Here is a 14,074-nt window from a genome sequence, read left to right as displayed (position 1 = left end):
TAAAGATGAATTTTTGAGAAATTAAGTACTATAATAAATAATATTCGCAACAATAGAGAAATTATAATGACAGAGGATTTTAATGGCCAAATTGGTAAAAAGCATAAGAACCAAACAGTTGGACCTCTTTGGATATAATAACTGATAATGATGAAAGATTAATTGAACTATGTATGTAGAACTCATTAAAAATAACAAATAGGTATTCCAACATAAAGATAAAGATAAATACACTCGACATCAAAACACATTGAATTCAAAATCAATATTGAACTATATCATTGTAAAACAGAATACTGCACTATTGCTCCAAGATATCAGAATTTTTAGGGGGATTGATTGTGGAAGTAAAAGAATATGTGATCATAATGTGATTAATAGTAAAATAAATTTTCCATACTTTAAAGTTAACACTAGTATCAATAATGAATTAGAAGGGACAGAATTACAAATTCCAAGATATAATCTACTCTCTTTACAAAATGAAAGTACTCAACTATTGTACCAGAAACGACTAGATGATAAATTAGGGGAAACCTACTTTGATACAGTGCAAGAACAATACAATCATATAGTGCAGAGTATACATCAAGCAGCTAAAGAAGCATTATGAGAAGTTAAATAAGGAACATGTAAGACAAAAATGTATTATTGAAATAAAGAAATAGCAGAACTGGTGAAAAATAAGAAAAATTTATATTTAAAATAGCTAAATATAAAAATATAGAAGATAAAATAGAGTATAAGAAACTTCAGGCTGTTATTAGAAGAAAAGTACCGCAAGAAAAGAATAACAATTGGGAGAAAGTTTGTAATACCATACAAACTTATACAGGTGGAAGACAAAATACTGAAGCATTCAGAATTTTGAAAAATTTAAGAAATGATAATAAGAGAACCAATACTATTCAGTACACATCACTAAATAAATGGAAAGACTATTTTAATAATCTTTTAACAGAAAACAGAAATGAATATATGATTTATAATACAGAGAATGAGATAACATGAAAGATGACTATTCAAATAGATATGAAACTTAATAAATAGATATGAAAATAGAAAAATATGAGATAACATGAAAGATGACTATTCAAATAGATATGAAACTTTTTGAAAGTATAATTAAATCTTTAAAAAATAATATAAGTTAGTGGTATTGGTGAGATACCAGCAGAGCTAATTAAGTGTGGATCTGATAGGTTACTTAGAATTTGCAAAAACTTAATGGAACAATGTATAAATAAAGAAGATATCCCACAAGACTGGAAAATTGGGTATCTGTCACCAATATACAAAAAAGGCAAAAAAGATAAGTGTAAGAATTACAGAGATATTACTGTGACATGTACATTCAGTAGGAACAAGCAGGTTTTAGAAGTGAAAGATCCACACTTGATCATATTTTCTGTGTTAGACAAATAAAGAGAAAAAAGTTGCTAGAAATCAAACTCCACATTTGTTATTTATTGACTTAGAAAAGGCATATGTTAGTATACTTTAAAAAATTATGGTATAATATATATAAAAAATAGTATATTAAAAAATTATACCATAACTCTATTGTTAAAATTAAAATAGCAACAAGATTATCTGAAGGATTTCTGGTTACAAAAGATTTATGCCAAGGTTGTTGTATTTCCCCAACATTATTTAAAATTTACATTCAAAAGGCTATGGAAATATGGAAGAGAAAATGTAGTAATATGGGTCTAATGGTTGGAGACAATACTGTATATACATTATTATTTGCAGATGACCAATTAGTTATAGCTGATGATTATGATGATTTAAGATATATGACAAGAAAGCTGAAAGAAGAATACAATAACTGGGAACTAAATATAAATATGGAAAAAACTAATTATATGGTAATTGGAACTGAAGACATACATGATTTAGTTTTGGAGGAAAATGGAAAAATTGAACTGATTAAGGATTTGATAAATTTAAATATATATGAACAAAATTACTAATGATGGTCAGATGAAAATTGAAATTAAGGACAGAATTATAAAAGGAATATCTATGATAAGAATGTTAAATGGAATCTTATGGGATAAACAAATCTTTAAATAAAACATGATAAACATATATATATTATTAGTTCTAAGTGTGATAACATAGGGAGCAGAAGTGTGGGTATTAAATTCAAAATTGAAATCTAAATTAAAATCCACAGAAATGGACTTTTTGAGAAAATCTGCTCAATGTTCAAAACTAGATAAAGTAAGAAATGAGGAAATTAGGAAAAAAATGGATTACCAAAACTCTATAGTCAATTATATCCATAACAAAACAATTAACCTAGTATGGCCATGTTCGGAGGATGAAAAAAGGTAGACTACCACAACAGATATTGAAATGGATTCCGTCAGGCAGAAGGAGGAGAAGAAGGCTGTGGACTACATGGATAGAGGAAGTAACAAAAGCTATGGAGCATGAAGAACTGACAGAGGAAGATTGTTGAAAAAGAACAGAATGGAGAAGAAAAGTTTGAGCACAGGAAGATGCTTAAGCATTATTAACCTGTACAATAATATTAATAATAATTCTAGAATAGCCACATAAAAAACCAGAAACATTTAATTCTTCTTAAAATTATTGGGCTGCAATTTGAAAAAAGTGTAGACCTATACATTCCTAATGTCGTCCATCTGTCTTTCCTTAATCTTGAGAATGGAGTTACATAGATGATAGCAGAGACCAGATATGGAAAGATTAGAGACATGAGGCCCTGATTAACTACATACAAACTTCCAATGCAAACTGAAAGTCATTATTTCAATTCAAAAATTTTCTCTTCAAATAAGTTAGATAGATAACTGGCACAACTGTTGTTAAAGAAAAAGTATGATGTACAGGGGCAAGACACTACATTACTAATTTGAGATGAAAAGCATATATTTTAAATTAAATTAATTAAAAACATGATTAAAAATTGCAGCCCGGCATTGTGATGATGTCACAATAAATAACTGCTCAATTTTCTAAATTTAAGTCAATAAATTTAAGTCAACATTCCACACTAAATTTAACATATTACAATATTCTATAATGTACATTAAACAGTTAGAAAAAGAAAGAATTTTATAAATAATAATTATTTTAAAATAAGTCTTTACATCAATAAAGTTGATATTTTAAACTGAAATAAAATAATCTAAAAAATTTACTTATTACAAAATAATAGTATATTAATCTGAATTATAATGGCTGACAGTATGTTTTAAAAAATTAAAAATTTGAAGAAACTAAGTTGTCTTCCTTTATTTTTGTTTGTGATTGGACATAGCAGTGTCTTTCTTTGCAGAGACAACCTTTTATTGGAGGCTACACCTCTGCAGAATTATTCAAAACAGTTAAAAGCATTCACTGATAATAAGTTTGTTGTTTTTGTTCCTGGTGATTGGACATGGCACAAAGAAAAAACCTAGTTTCTTCAAATTTTTAATTTTTTAGTATATTAATAATTTGTGATTTTTAATACATTTTACTACAAAACAGAGAAGTTAATTTTAACTATAGTAAAGAAATAAAATACATAAAATAAGCCAGAAGTTTGAATTTTACATTTATTCCATAATTTCATTTATTTATTATATTTACTTTGCATGTGCATTTTTTCCATTTGAATTTTATATTTATTCTATGTTTTTATTTTATGTTTGATTTTCAATGTTCTATTTTGGTATAACTGAGGAAGATCATTTAAAACAATTGAAAACGTTTTTATGGTATTAAAAATCGTTTGCTGGATTGATAAAGGCATGATTTTTAACTGAAATAAAATATTTACTATTATTTTAGATTGACTTAAAATTTTATAATATATATCTATATAAAAACAAAATAAGTAATGACTCATTAATTGAAAACAAACAATAAAAATTTGATTACAATCATATTTTTTATTTTAGTTTTATGAATTTTTTAAATTTTTATGAGATTATATAAATTCTATTCAGGTTTTTTAGAACTAATGTAAAAGAAATTTTGAAAAGGAAAGCAATAAACAACAATAAAACACAGACTTTGTGCCATATTACTAAAATTTATTTTAATACAGTTATTTTGATCCATTGCTACACAAAGCAATTATAGAACACTAATATGTTAACACTTCATTAGCAAAGAAATTTAAATGATTTTTAATGAATCACTGCTAATAAACCTAGATTGAAAATGTTATATCTACTTATTATAATAAAAGCAGGAAGTCCATCTGTGAAAAAGTTGATTTATAACTATTCAAAAGATATAGAAAATATAGTATTTATAAAATTATTATTCTTAATGTAAGATAAAATTGAGAAATTGTCAACAAATTAAAGAATATACAGCTGTGTCTGTGTGTGTTTTTTTCTATGGGAAAAAGACTTCCTGCAAAGGAAATTCATAATAAAGAAATGTTTTCTGTTTCTAGTGAGAAGTGTTTGTTGCATACAACAATATACAAATGAGATAATAAATTTTTCCAAGGACACTCAAAAATCGTTGAAGAAGACTGGTCTAATGATGGTTGAAACTGCAAGAGAGGCAGCTGTGTAGCAGATGGAGATGATATGCACTAACAGGCAACTGTAGCTGATAGGTAGCTGTAGACAGTATAGCAATTGCACTAGTGTTCTTATTGGGGACATTCCAATTTTCACACCAGTGTTGAGTGTTGAAGTCAACAATTTGATGTCATCAATGATGTTCCAACTGGAGTATAAAGTGCTTAATTCCCATAATTCCATTCTCAGCAAGATGGATTCCATTCAAATATCACACCAATCACCCACAATTCATTGGAAAGTAGCAGTCAACATGTCCATTGAGTGCTGAGTGTGTTGAAACAGCACCACTTCAACGTTGAAAAAAGGAACGATTTTTAACCTGTCCTATATTGATCCCGAAAATTTTCGGGTTGACCTCATTGATCTGCGTGGGCGATCCCAAATATTTCCGTGTTTACATTGGAACGTTTTTGATACTAGATGTCACTTTGCGTCACAATTTTTATATTAAAACAAACTTTAAAATTTTTTTTGTTTTTATATTATTCAATATATATATTTTGCTTGTGAAACAGTAAACATGATTATTATTTAAAAAAAAAAAAATTTAGGCTTAACATTGATGAAAATTCAACATGGTGTCACAGGCAATAAATAAAAATTTCAACATCAAATAGATTAACAAACATTGAGATCAGTGCTGAGTCAGCATTGAAAATTGGAATGTCCTGTAAGGTTTAGCCTGCACTATAATGTATTGTTTGAATTTCAGAAAGTGTGTGCATGGTAGTTTATTATAGTTTTGGAACAGTTTACTAAGATTTTGCATATTAAACTTTTAGCAAGATTCATTATTATACTATAATTACAGTTCTGTATGTCAGTTTTTTCATAATTCCACTTAGGTAACCACCTTACTTGTGTAGCCAGAAATTATGTACTTTAAAGATGGCCATATATGTGAGGTTTTACAGTATGTATACATACATCTTCATTTCTTTATTTTTCCATGTTTAATTCTTTCTGCCTTATGGTCATTACGAGAATCTTTTTTTGTGCCCATCACGGGTTGGACCAGGCTCACAATAGGGTGGATGGGTAGTGAGGGATGAAGACTGACATATCCAAGACAGATCACAAATGAAAAGTTCCTGGATTTGTTCATTCAGATTTGATCCTTGGTCACCCAGAGTTGTAGATTATAGTCTTAACTTCCTCAGTCATCTATGCATATGTATCATGAAAATTAATATCAGCTTTTCTAATTAGTTTTATTAACCGTTTTAGAAATGAATTAGAGATTTCATTTTCTGAAACTTCAATTATATTTTTAGTTATCAAAACAATATCAAGCCATTTCAATTAATGTTAATTTTCATGAAATTCAGAAATACTTATAAATTAAATTATTAAATAAAATAAACAAAGCAAAAACTATTAATTACTAAATTGTTAAAAATTTAGTATTTTTAACCTTTTCTCTTCCTACAGCCAAACCAATTAAACTGACACATTCTATTGTTTTTCCACGTAGTAATCTCAGTTCTTGACTTGTAGCATTCTCAATAATATATTTCAAACAAGGCATAAATCTAAAATCAAAAACAGTATACCATTAAAAAAATTTAATATCTAAAAATTTTACATAATTAACTAACTTGTTACAAATATGACTGACAAATTTAATTGGAAAATTTGCACCATTTTTTTTTAACTATTAAAAACAAATTGCATACTTTATAATAAATCTATAATAAAAAATAAATTATCGTCATTCTCTTAAAACCCATCGCTATCACAAAGGTAAATGAAAACTGTCATGAAATTCAGAGAGAATAAAGAATAATGATTATTATTCTATATATCTTTAAATTAGTCAAACTTTTTTCATTCAAAACATTCTGTAGGAATATAAAATAAAATTAAGAAAATACAACAATGAACCATAACCTTCTAGCCGAATAGATTTATCTTTTCCAAATCACTATAAACTTTCACCTCAACATGTAACTGTTTGCTTTAATCTTAAAAAACTACTACTTTCTTTTTAGTATTGGCTTTTGTACAATTGCCAATTGCAAATTACATAATTGAACATGAATTTATCATTTTTATCAGCTATGATGATTATAATAAATAATAATACTGTTAAATACATAGCACTGTATTTTTAATGTAATCTAGTTTTGATATTATCAAAGATAGTTCTACATCATGCAGCTATTCAATAGCATCTTCCATGAACATTGTCATAGAAAACAATTTTTCGTTGTGTTATCAAGTAAGCTAAAAAATAAAGTGCAAGGTTTATATGAACCAATACATTTCAATCATATAAAATTAAATTTCATCTGTTCACAAATTCATTGGTTTTCAATCTATCACAAATTTTTAAAAATATTTAGTGTTGTTAGTATTTCAACTAGTAAATATTTGGGTGTTTAATTGAGAATGATTTAATAACTTGATTCAACATTTAGATTTTTGGATATCATCAACTTTCACTGATTAGCCTATTTGTGATTTCTTTTATAAAACATTTGACAAAATCTTGAGAACTATCTATGAAAGTTTTTATCCTGTCTTCTCCAAAAATTTCATAAATGTACTGGAATCTGCTACGTTATTTCTCACTCCTACAACTTGTACATCATCACATATCTCAAATACACTTTATTTTCATTGATTTTAAAAATTTAGTCATTCGAATATTGTTTTACTCTGCATATCATAACATACTTTCTATAAAAATGACACCAATGAATGATTATTTATTTATTATAAAATTTGAATTGTGAATTTTTCAGACAACTTGATATATATATAAACAATTTATATACTAGTAATTTTAATGCTATTAACAATTATATACACACAAACAGATATTTATTCTAGAATACATATTCAATTTTTTCATAAAAGAAAATCAAATTTTCTAAAATAATGCTGAAATCTGTTTTATTTAATTTGTATATTTTTAATAAATTTTCACTTGAATACTAATTCTTAAAATATTTAATCATGTTTTGTTACAAAAAAATTTATTTTATTCTAATCATTTTTGATTTAAAATTTGAGATATATATTAACTAAAAATGAAACTTACATACTGATAAATAAATAGTTATTTTGAAATGGTATTTATATGATTTAATATATTTAAACATAATATAAAGNAAATCTTATAAAATAAATATATATACATATAATATAATATAAATTTAAATGTTATGCCTGAATGGTTTTTTATATAATAAAAACAATAAAACTGATTGCTTTCTTTACATAATTTGATCAAATTATATAAAGAAAGCAAGAATAATTTGATAAAAAATTTTATATGAAATAGATGATAAAATGAAATTTAAAAAAACTGATTGCCTTAAAATGAACTTTATAATCTTCTGATTTGGAATTTCAACTAAATTTAGAGATTAATATAAATAAGTAAAAGTTTTGAAATAACAATAAAATTATACCTAATTTCTTTATCATAAAACTTCTGTAAATAAAAAATGGTATCACAATTTTATTGATGTAATGAACTTAATGAAATCTATAAAAGACAAAGAACAAAAAATGTGATGGTTTTCAAAATTTTGTTATATTTATAGACAAATAATGAGGAATGTGCTGTGCATTGTACCACTACAGTATGAAGTTGACACTCTGTCTCTATGAATGTGGAGAACTGGTCAGTGGGTGAACATGCCTTTATTGTAAAGGCATTTATCAATTTTAAAGGCAATTGATAATCCAGGTCCAGAAAAGATTTTGGCATAATTTTAAAGTTGCGTGACATAGAGAAATTCCTTTTCATAACACTATTCTGAAGCACATGGAAAAGATTCAATAACACTGGCCATGTTCAAGATCAATTTACCAGTCCAATTTATTAATTATCACTTAATTTCTTAAAAATAAGTGGTAATTAATAAACTGCATGTTTTTCCTGTGCATGTTTATTGTTCTAAAATAACCCCAGTGTCATACATACAAAACTTCTTTAAAAATCCATCATATTCTCGTGCTGATCCTGCACATCTATATGAAATCATTATTTAAAAAAATTTTAAATCTTATTCCTTATTAAATAAATAAATTAAACAAAAATAAAATGTATTTTAAAATATTCACAGTACCTATCATAATATTTTATAAATTTTTCTTCAGCTGTGTCAGCAACAGATGCTAATGTAACAACCATTTGTTCCAGCACCAATTTTGTACCTTTTTCAACTAACTAAAATGATTAAAAATATTACTATACTAAACAATGTTCAAAATTTTTATAAAAATTGTAAAAAATAACATTTTAAAAATTCAATAATTACATATATTACTAAATTATTGTTATTTCAATGAGGTTTGATTCATTATCAGAGGACTAAAAGAATCATATAAGCATTAAGAACTAAAAAAATCATTTGTTATAATTTTTAAATTACTTGAGTTTTTAGTACCTAGATAGCCTAGCATTCATTACAACTTATAACTAAGACTGAGACATCTAGACACTAAAAATCATGTAAGTTAAATGTTTGCCTTAATGAGTACATTTGATAATATTTTATTTGTGATGAAACGAAATAAAATTAGAATTGTATTAATAAATCTAATTTTCTTTATTTTGATCTCTAAAAGTCATACCTCGTTCTATATGTGAAATCATCTTATACGTTAGTAAATATGGTAAGTTTGTAATATGAAAAAGTATATCAATGGTTTGCATACTACTATTAAATAAAAAAAAAGGAGAAAGAAAATTGTTTTTTCATGTACTTTTAGAAAAAACAACAATTTATAAAAATTAATATTAAAAAAATATATAAATTATTTATTTTCTTACTTCTTTAAATTTTGAGCTAAGAACAGTCTCTAACTTGGCAACAATACTATCCAAGTATGGGATAAGAACATTCTTTGGGCAATCTTCAAAAAAGTTTACTAAAGCAGCTCCTGCATGGGCTTGAACACGAGGATTTGCATTATCATCCAATAAATGAAGCAAGCCAGGTATCACCTAAAAAAAATATTAACAACATGATTAACATTTTTAAAAATTTCAATAGAAAAATTTAAATTATCAACAAAAAACTTTCTATAATATAACTTTTATAAAATCATTTATTGCACTTTTGTATGTATTAATTAATACATATATAAGCATAATGTTACAATAAGTTCACAAAATTTAAAACAATGGGATTGGTAAAATTCATATTTTTTTTTTTTTTTTTTTAAATTCTAAAAATTAATAAAATAATTTTTAGATTAAAACCAAGTATAACTACTCTTTCTTATCCAATTTTGAGTGATTCATTTTAGCAGACAAACAAATAACAAAAAAATACTAAACTATAACTTTAATTACCAATAACTTTATGTTCATAAAATCCAAATGCATTTCACTTACAAAATGAAGCCTGCTCAGTGGACACAATGAACTTTAACAATTTCTATTCCTTTTATATGGTTAAACGAATATGAAGCTGCTATTAGGTTAAAAAGACAAGAATCACCATGGTATCTACATAGTAATAAATTTAATTGTAAAATAGATAGGAATAATGTTAAAATATTACATAAAGTAAAAAATTGTTTCAAAAGAATAATAATAGAACATTTTTGTATGGTAGCATATGCAAATGTGATAAATCTGAATACTGGGATGAATGTAGATGCATGCTAGGAAAAAAATCACACAGCATAAAAGAAACAGAAATTGTTAAAGTTCATTGTGTCCACTGATCAGGTTTCATTTTGTAAGTGAAATGCATTTGGATTTTATGAACATAGAGTTATTGGTAATTAAAGTTATAGTTTACTATTTCTTTGTCTGCTAAAATGAATCACTCAAAATTGGATAAGAAAGAGTAGTTTTAATTGGTTTTAATCTAAAAATTATTTTATTAATTTTTAGAATTTACAAAAAAAAAAAAAAGTTTCAGTAAGTTTTCTGGATAAATTCCTAGATTTAATTATTTTTTTCTTATTACCCTGATTATTATTACTATGGTATATATAAATAACAAAAACAATTCTCACAGATGAACTGAAATGATAATCTTTAGTTAATTTTATCAGAAATGAAGTTAATATGTTTATCAAATGATGGTAAAGGTTTTATTTAGATACTTTATTTTAACAGGAGAATTTAGAAAAAATTATTAAAGAGAAGTCAGTAGATATGCAGAAGTGCCCAAGTCTTGAAAAAAGTGTTATTAATTAAACCAGCTTTAACATCAGACTCATTGATATTTTTATTCATTCAGTGTTGCAAATGGCATATCAGTGATGTATTCCAATCATCACTGATTTACACAGTTACACTTTTACAAAATATAATAAGATTTTGTATAACTATATTGAACAAATATGTAATTGTATTTTTTTTTTTTATTACTAAATTCTAGAAACAAATTTAATTTGTCAAATGTATGTAAAGATTTATTTTATTTGAAACATCATCTGTCAAAGGGATCTCAGCAAACAATCTGAAAACTAAAAACAAACCTAGTTCACTTAAAATTGCTTTAAACAGTACACTGAGTTTAGAAATGCATGGTTTTCTTCTTCTGTTAGCCATATACTGTAAATTGGGATAAATATTACTTTTGGACAGTCCTGTCTGGCCATTTAATTGAGGTTGCCACAAGTTGGAATTTGATATATATTACAACTTAGGTACTTTTATAGGTAACTGCAAGGATGGCTACAAAGCAAGATTCTATTGTATACTTATGTAGAATTTTTTTACACATAAAAATTACATATAATACAATACATATTTAAGTTGAATTTTATGGAAAAAGATACATTCCCTGTGATATAATATTTAACATCTCCCATTTGTTATAAAAACAGAATGCAGCAACTTATGCTTTTGTTAGATAACAATGATTTTAGCAAATCTTGTATAGCCTAGCGACATTTAAAATAAGTGTTTAATTTCCACAATATACAATTTGGTTCCAAAGGAAAGAATGATAATTAGAATTTTCTAAAAATCAGTTTAAAAAATTGTATATTTGGATATTTTGAGTACTATAATTATCTATAATACCCAAGTCATAAAAAGTTGGTACTTGCTTTCTCGAACTTCACTAACATTCAGAAATTTACGTAATACATTAACAATAATAATTATATAAAATTGCTTAAAAGCAATGTGTAATTTTATATTCTAATGAAACTGAGAATATAATTAATTATCACACAATTACTTTAAAACTTATAGTAAAATAAAAATAATAATCAAGTAAATTTTACCTTTTCATGAAATTTTTTTTCAAAAATTGGAGCAAAATCTGCAGCCATTTGACCGATACAATTGCAAGCTGCATATCGAACTCTGGGATGCTGCAATTTTAAAATTATTTAATATTTAAAAAATTACAAAACATAATCAAATTTAAGTAATTTTACAGAATTTCAATTCTTAATCTAATTAATCTTTATGATGTTATAAATTTCATTTACACATGACTATAAACTAAAATTTTCAGAAAAATTTTTCTGAAAATTAGTATTGTTTAAGGAGACACATGGAGGTGAAAAACTTTTTTGGTTAATGAGATTTAAATCCCGAAGTAACTGTCATAGTGTAAAAATTATGTGATGAAGCAGAAGTGCGGAAGTTGCGGTGGTGGCTGCTTTTCCTAAGGAATTTCAGGGATATGTAGAACAAGGCAACTATTGTCCACATCTAGTCTTTAACATTGATGAGACTGGACTTTATTGGAAAAAGTTACCAGAAAAAGCTTTTATTTCTCATGAAGAATATTCCACTCCAGGTTTTAAAGTTGCAATAGATAGATTAACTCCTTTGTTGGGAGCCACTGTTTCAGGAACTTTGAAACTTAAACCAATGTTAGTGTATCATTCACAGACACTGCATGCTTTAAAGGGTCTAAATAAAGATATATTGCCAGTTTATTGGAAATGGAACAAGAAAGATTGGGTCACACAAGATGTTTTCATAGATTGGTACACAAGTTATTTTTGCCCTACTGTGCTTTGCTTTTTTGAAGAAAATAAATTACCACCCAAGGCACTTCTCTTGGACAATGCTCCAGGACATCCTCAAAACTTTAATGAAATAAGAACACCATTCGATGTCAAGGTTGTTTACATGCTTTCCAATACAACATCTCTTTTGCAACCAATGGATCAGGGAGTTATTGCAACCTTCAAAGCTTATTATCTCCGTAAAAAATTCATGAAAATGATGAAAGTTTCAGACACTTCAGACGAAACAGTTAAAGACTATTGGTGGTCTTTCCATATTTTGAAAGGCATTAAAAACATGAGGTTGGCTTGGAATGAAGTTTCAGCAAAATGCTTAAATGGAGTTTGGCATAAACTTCTGCCAGCATTCATGCATAATTTTGAAGAAGTAGCACATCAGGACAATTTAATTGAAGGCATTACCAGACTTGCACGTGATGCGGGACTGGAAGATGTTACAGCTGAAGATGTGACAGAACTTTTAGAAGCCCATGATCAGCCACTCCTGAATAAAGATTTAGAACAATTATATAAAGAATTAGATTGTGAACAGTCAGAAGGAAAAAAATGAAGAAGAAACTCCAAGAGTTATGAAAACGGTCAATCTAAAGCATATCCTTTCAACTATGGAAAGCTTGACAGATGCACTTTGTGAGTTAAGGAAGTTTGCAGTTGTCTCATGTTACTAGACTGACAGGAGATCTGAAAGTCATCCACATACAGAAAGTGTTTCATACTGGGAGGGAGCTATGCTGTTAATTTTAATTAGAACAGAGTCACACTCAAAATAGGACCTTGAGGAACACCTTGTGTAAAAGGCCTGTATAAAGTGGTGTCCATCCTAACTTGGAATCTTCGATTCTGTAGGAAGTTTTTTATAAAAACTAACGAATTACCCCTGCAGTCCAAACTGGTGAAGATCACAGAGTATTTTGTATCTGCCAATATTAAACCTAGAAAAGAAATGAATCTGCATATTCTGGGTTGCAACTATAAACAGTGTCTTTCATAGTTGAAGCCAATATCTTTACAGAATCTCTACGTAATCTTCAAGTCTTTTGTTGTCTGTTTCTACCACAAGAAGGCTAAAGCCTAATTGCTGATATCTATTGATTTCACCATGCTTGATTGGTCAATATATATTTCTAGAATGCTGACATTGACTAGTAAGAGTAACCATTGATCTCACCTGACATGAATCCCAAAGAATCGCATAACCAAGAAAAAGTGTACTTATAACAACATAATCTTGTCAATATGCATTCTGGAGGGCTATTCATGATGGAGGAAAATGCATTAGATAATTTCATAAACAGTTTGATAGAATAGATATACAGTGGAACCTCGATATTTGTCATTAATCTGTTCCTAAGGACCTAACAAATATGGAATATGATGAATATAGAAATAATTTTTCTCATTATAAATAACTGATATTCAATTAATCCGTTCCCACCCTGAAAAAAAGATACAAGAATGAAAACTATGCTGTTTTTTAAAACTTTATCTTTATTTTACTAAATAAATACAGTATAGTGATAGAAGGGGAAGAACAGTATTAT

General features: G+C 26.7%; 1 protein-coding gene across 1 annotated transcript in view; it reads right to left on the bottom strand.

Moving 5' to 3' along the window:
* Positions 1-14,074, bottom strand: part of LOC111630015 (importin-5-like) — a 101,005-nt gene that overhangs the window by 28,486 nt on the left and 58,445 nt on the right. The window contains 3 exon segments of the mRNA XM_023374007.1: positions 5,977-6,094; positions 8,645-8,745; positions 9,352-9,525. Of these exon segments, the coding sequence (XP_023229775.1) occupies positions 5,977-6,094; positions 8,645-8,745; positions 9,352-9,525 (393 nt within the window).

Source organism: Centruroides sculpturatus, unplaced genomic scaffold (genome assembly GCF_000671375.1).
Source record: "Centruroides sculpturatus isolate CEXI.00-Female unplaced genomic scaffold, Cexi_2.0 scaffold415, whole genome shotgun sequence".
Taxonomy (NCBI): domain Eukaryota; kingdom Metazoa; phylum Arthropoda; class Arachnida; order Scorpiones; family Buthidae; genus Centruroides; species Centruroides sculpturatus.
Note: the sequence above shows the minus strand (reverse complement) of the source record. Positions and strands in the feature narration are given on the sequence as shown.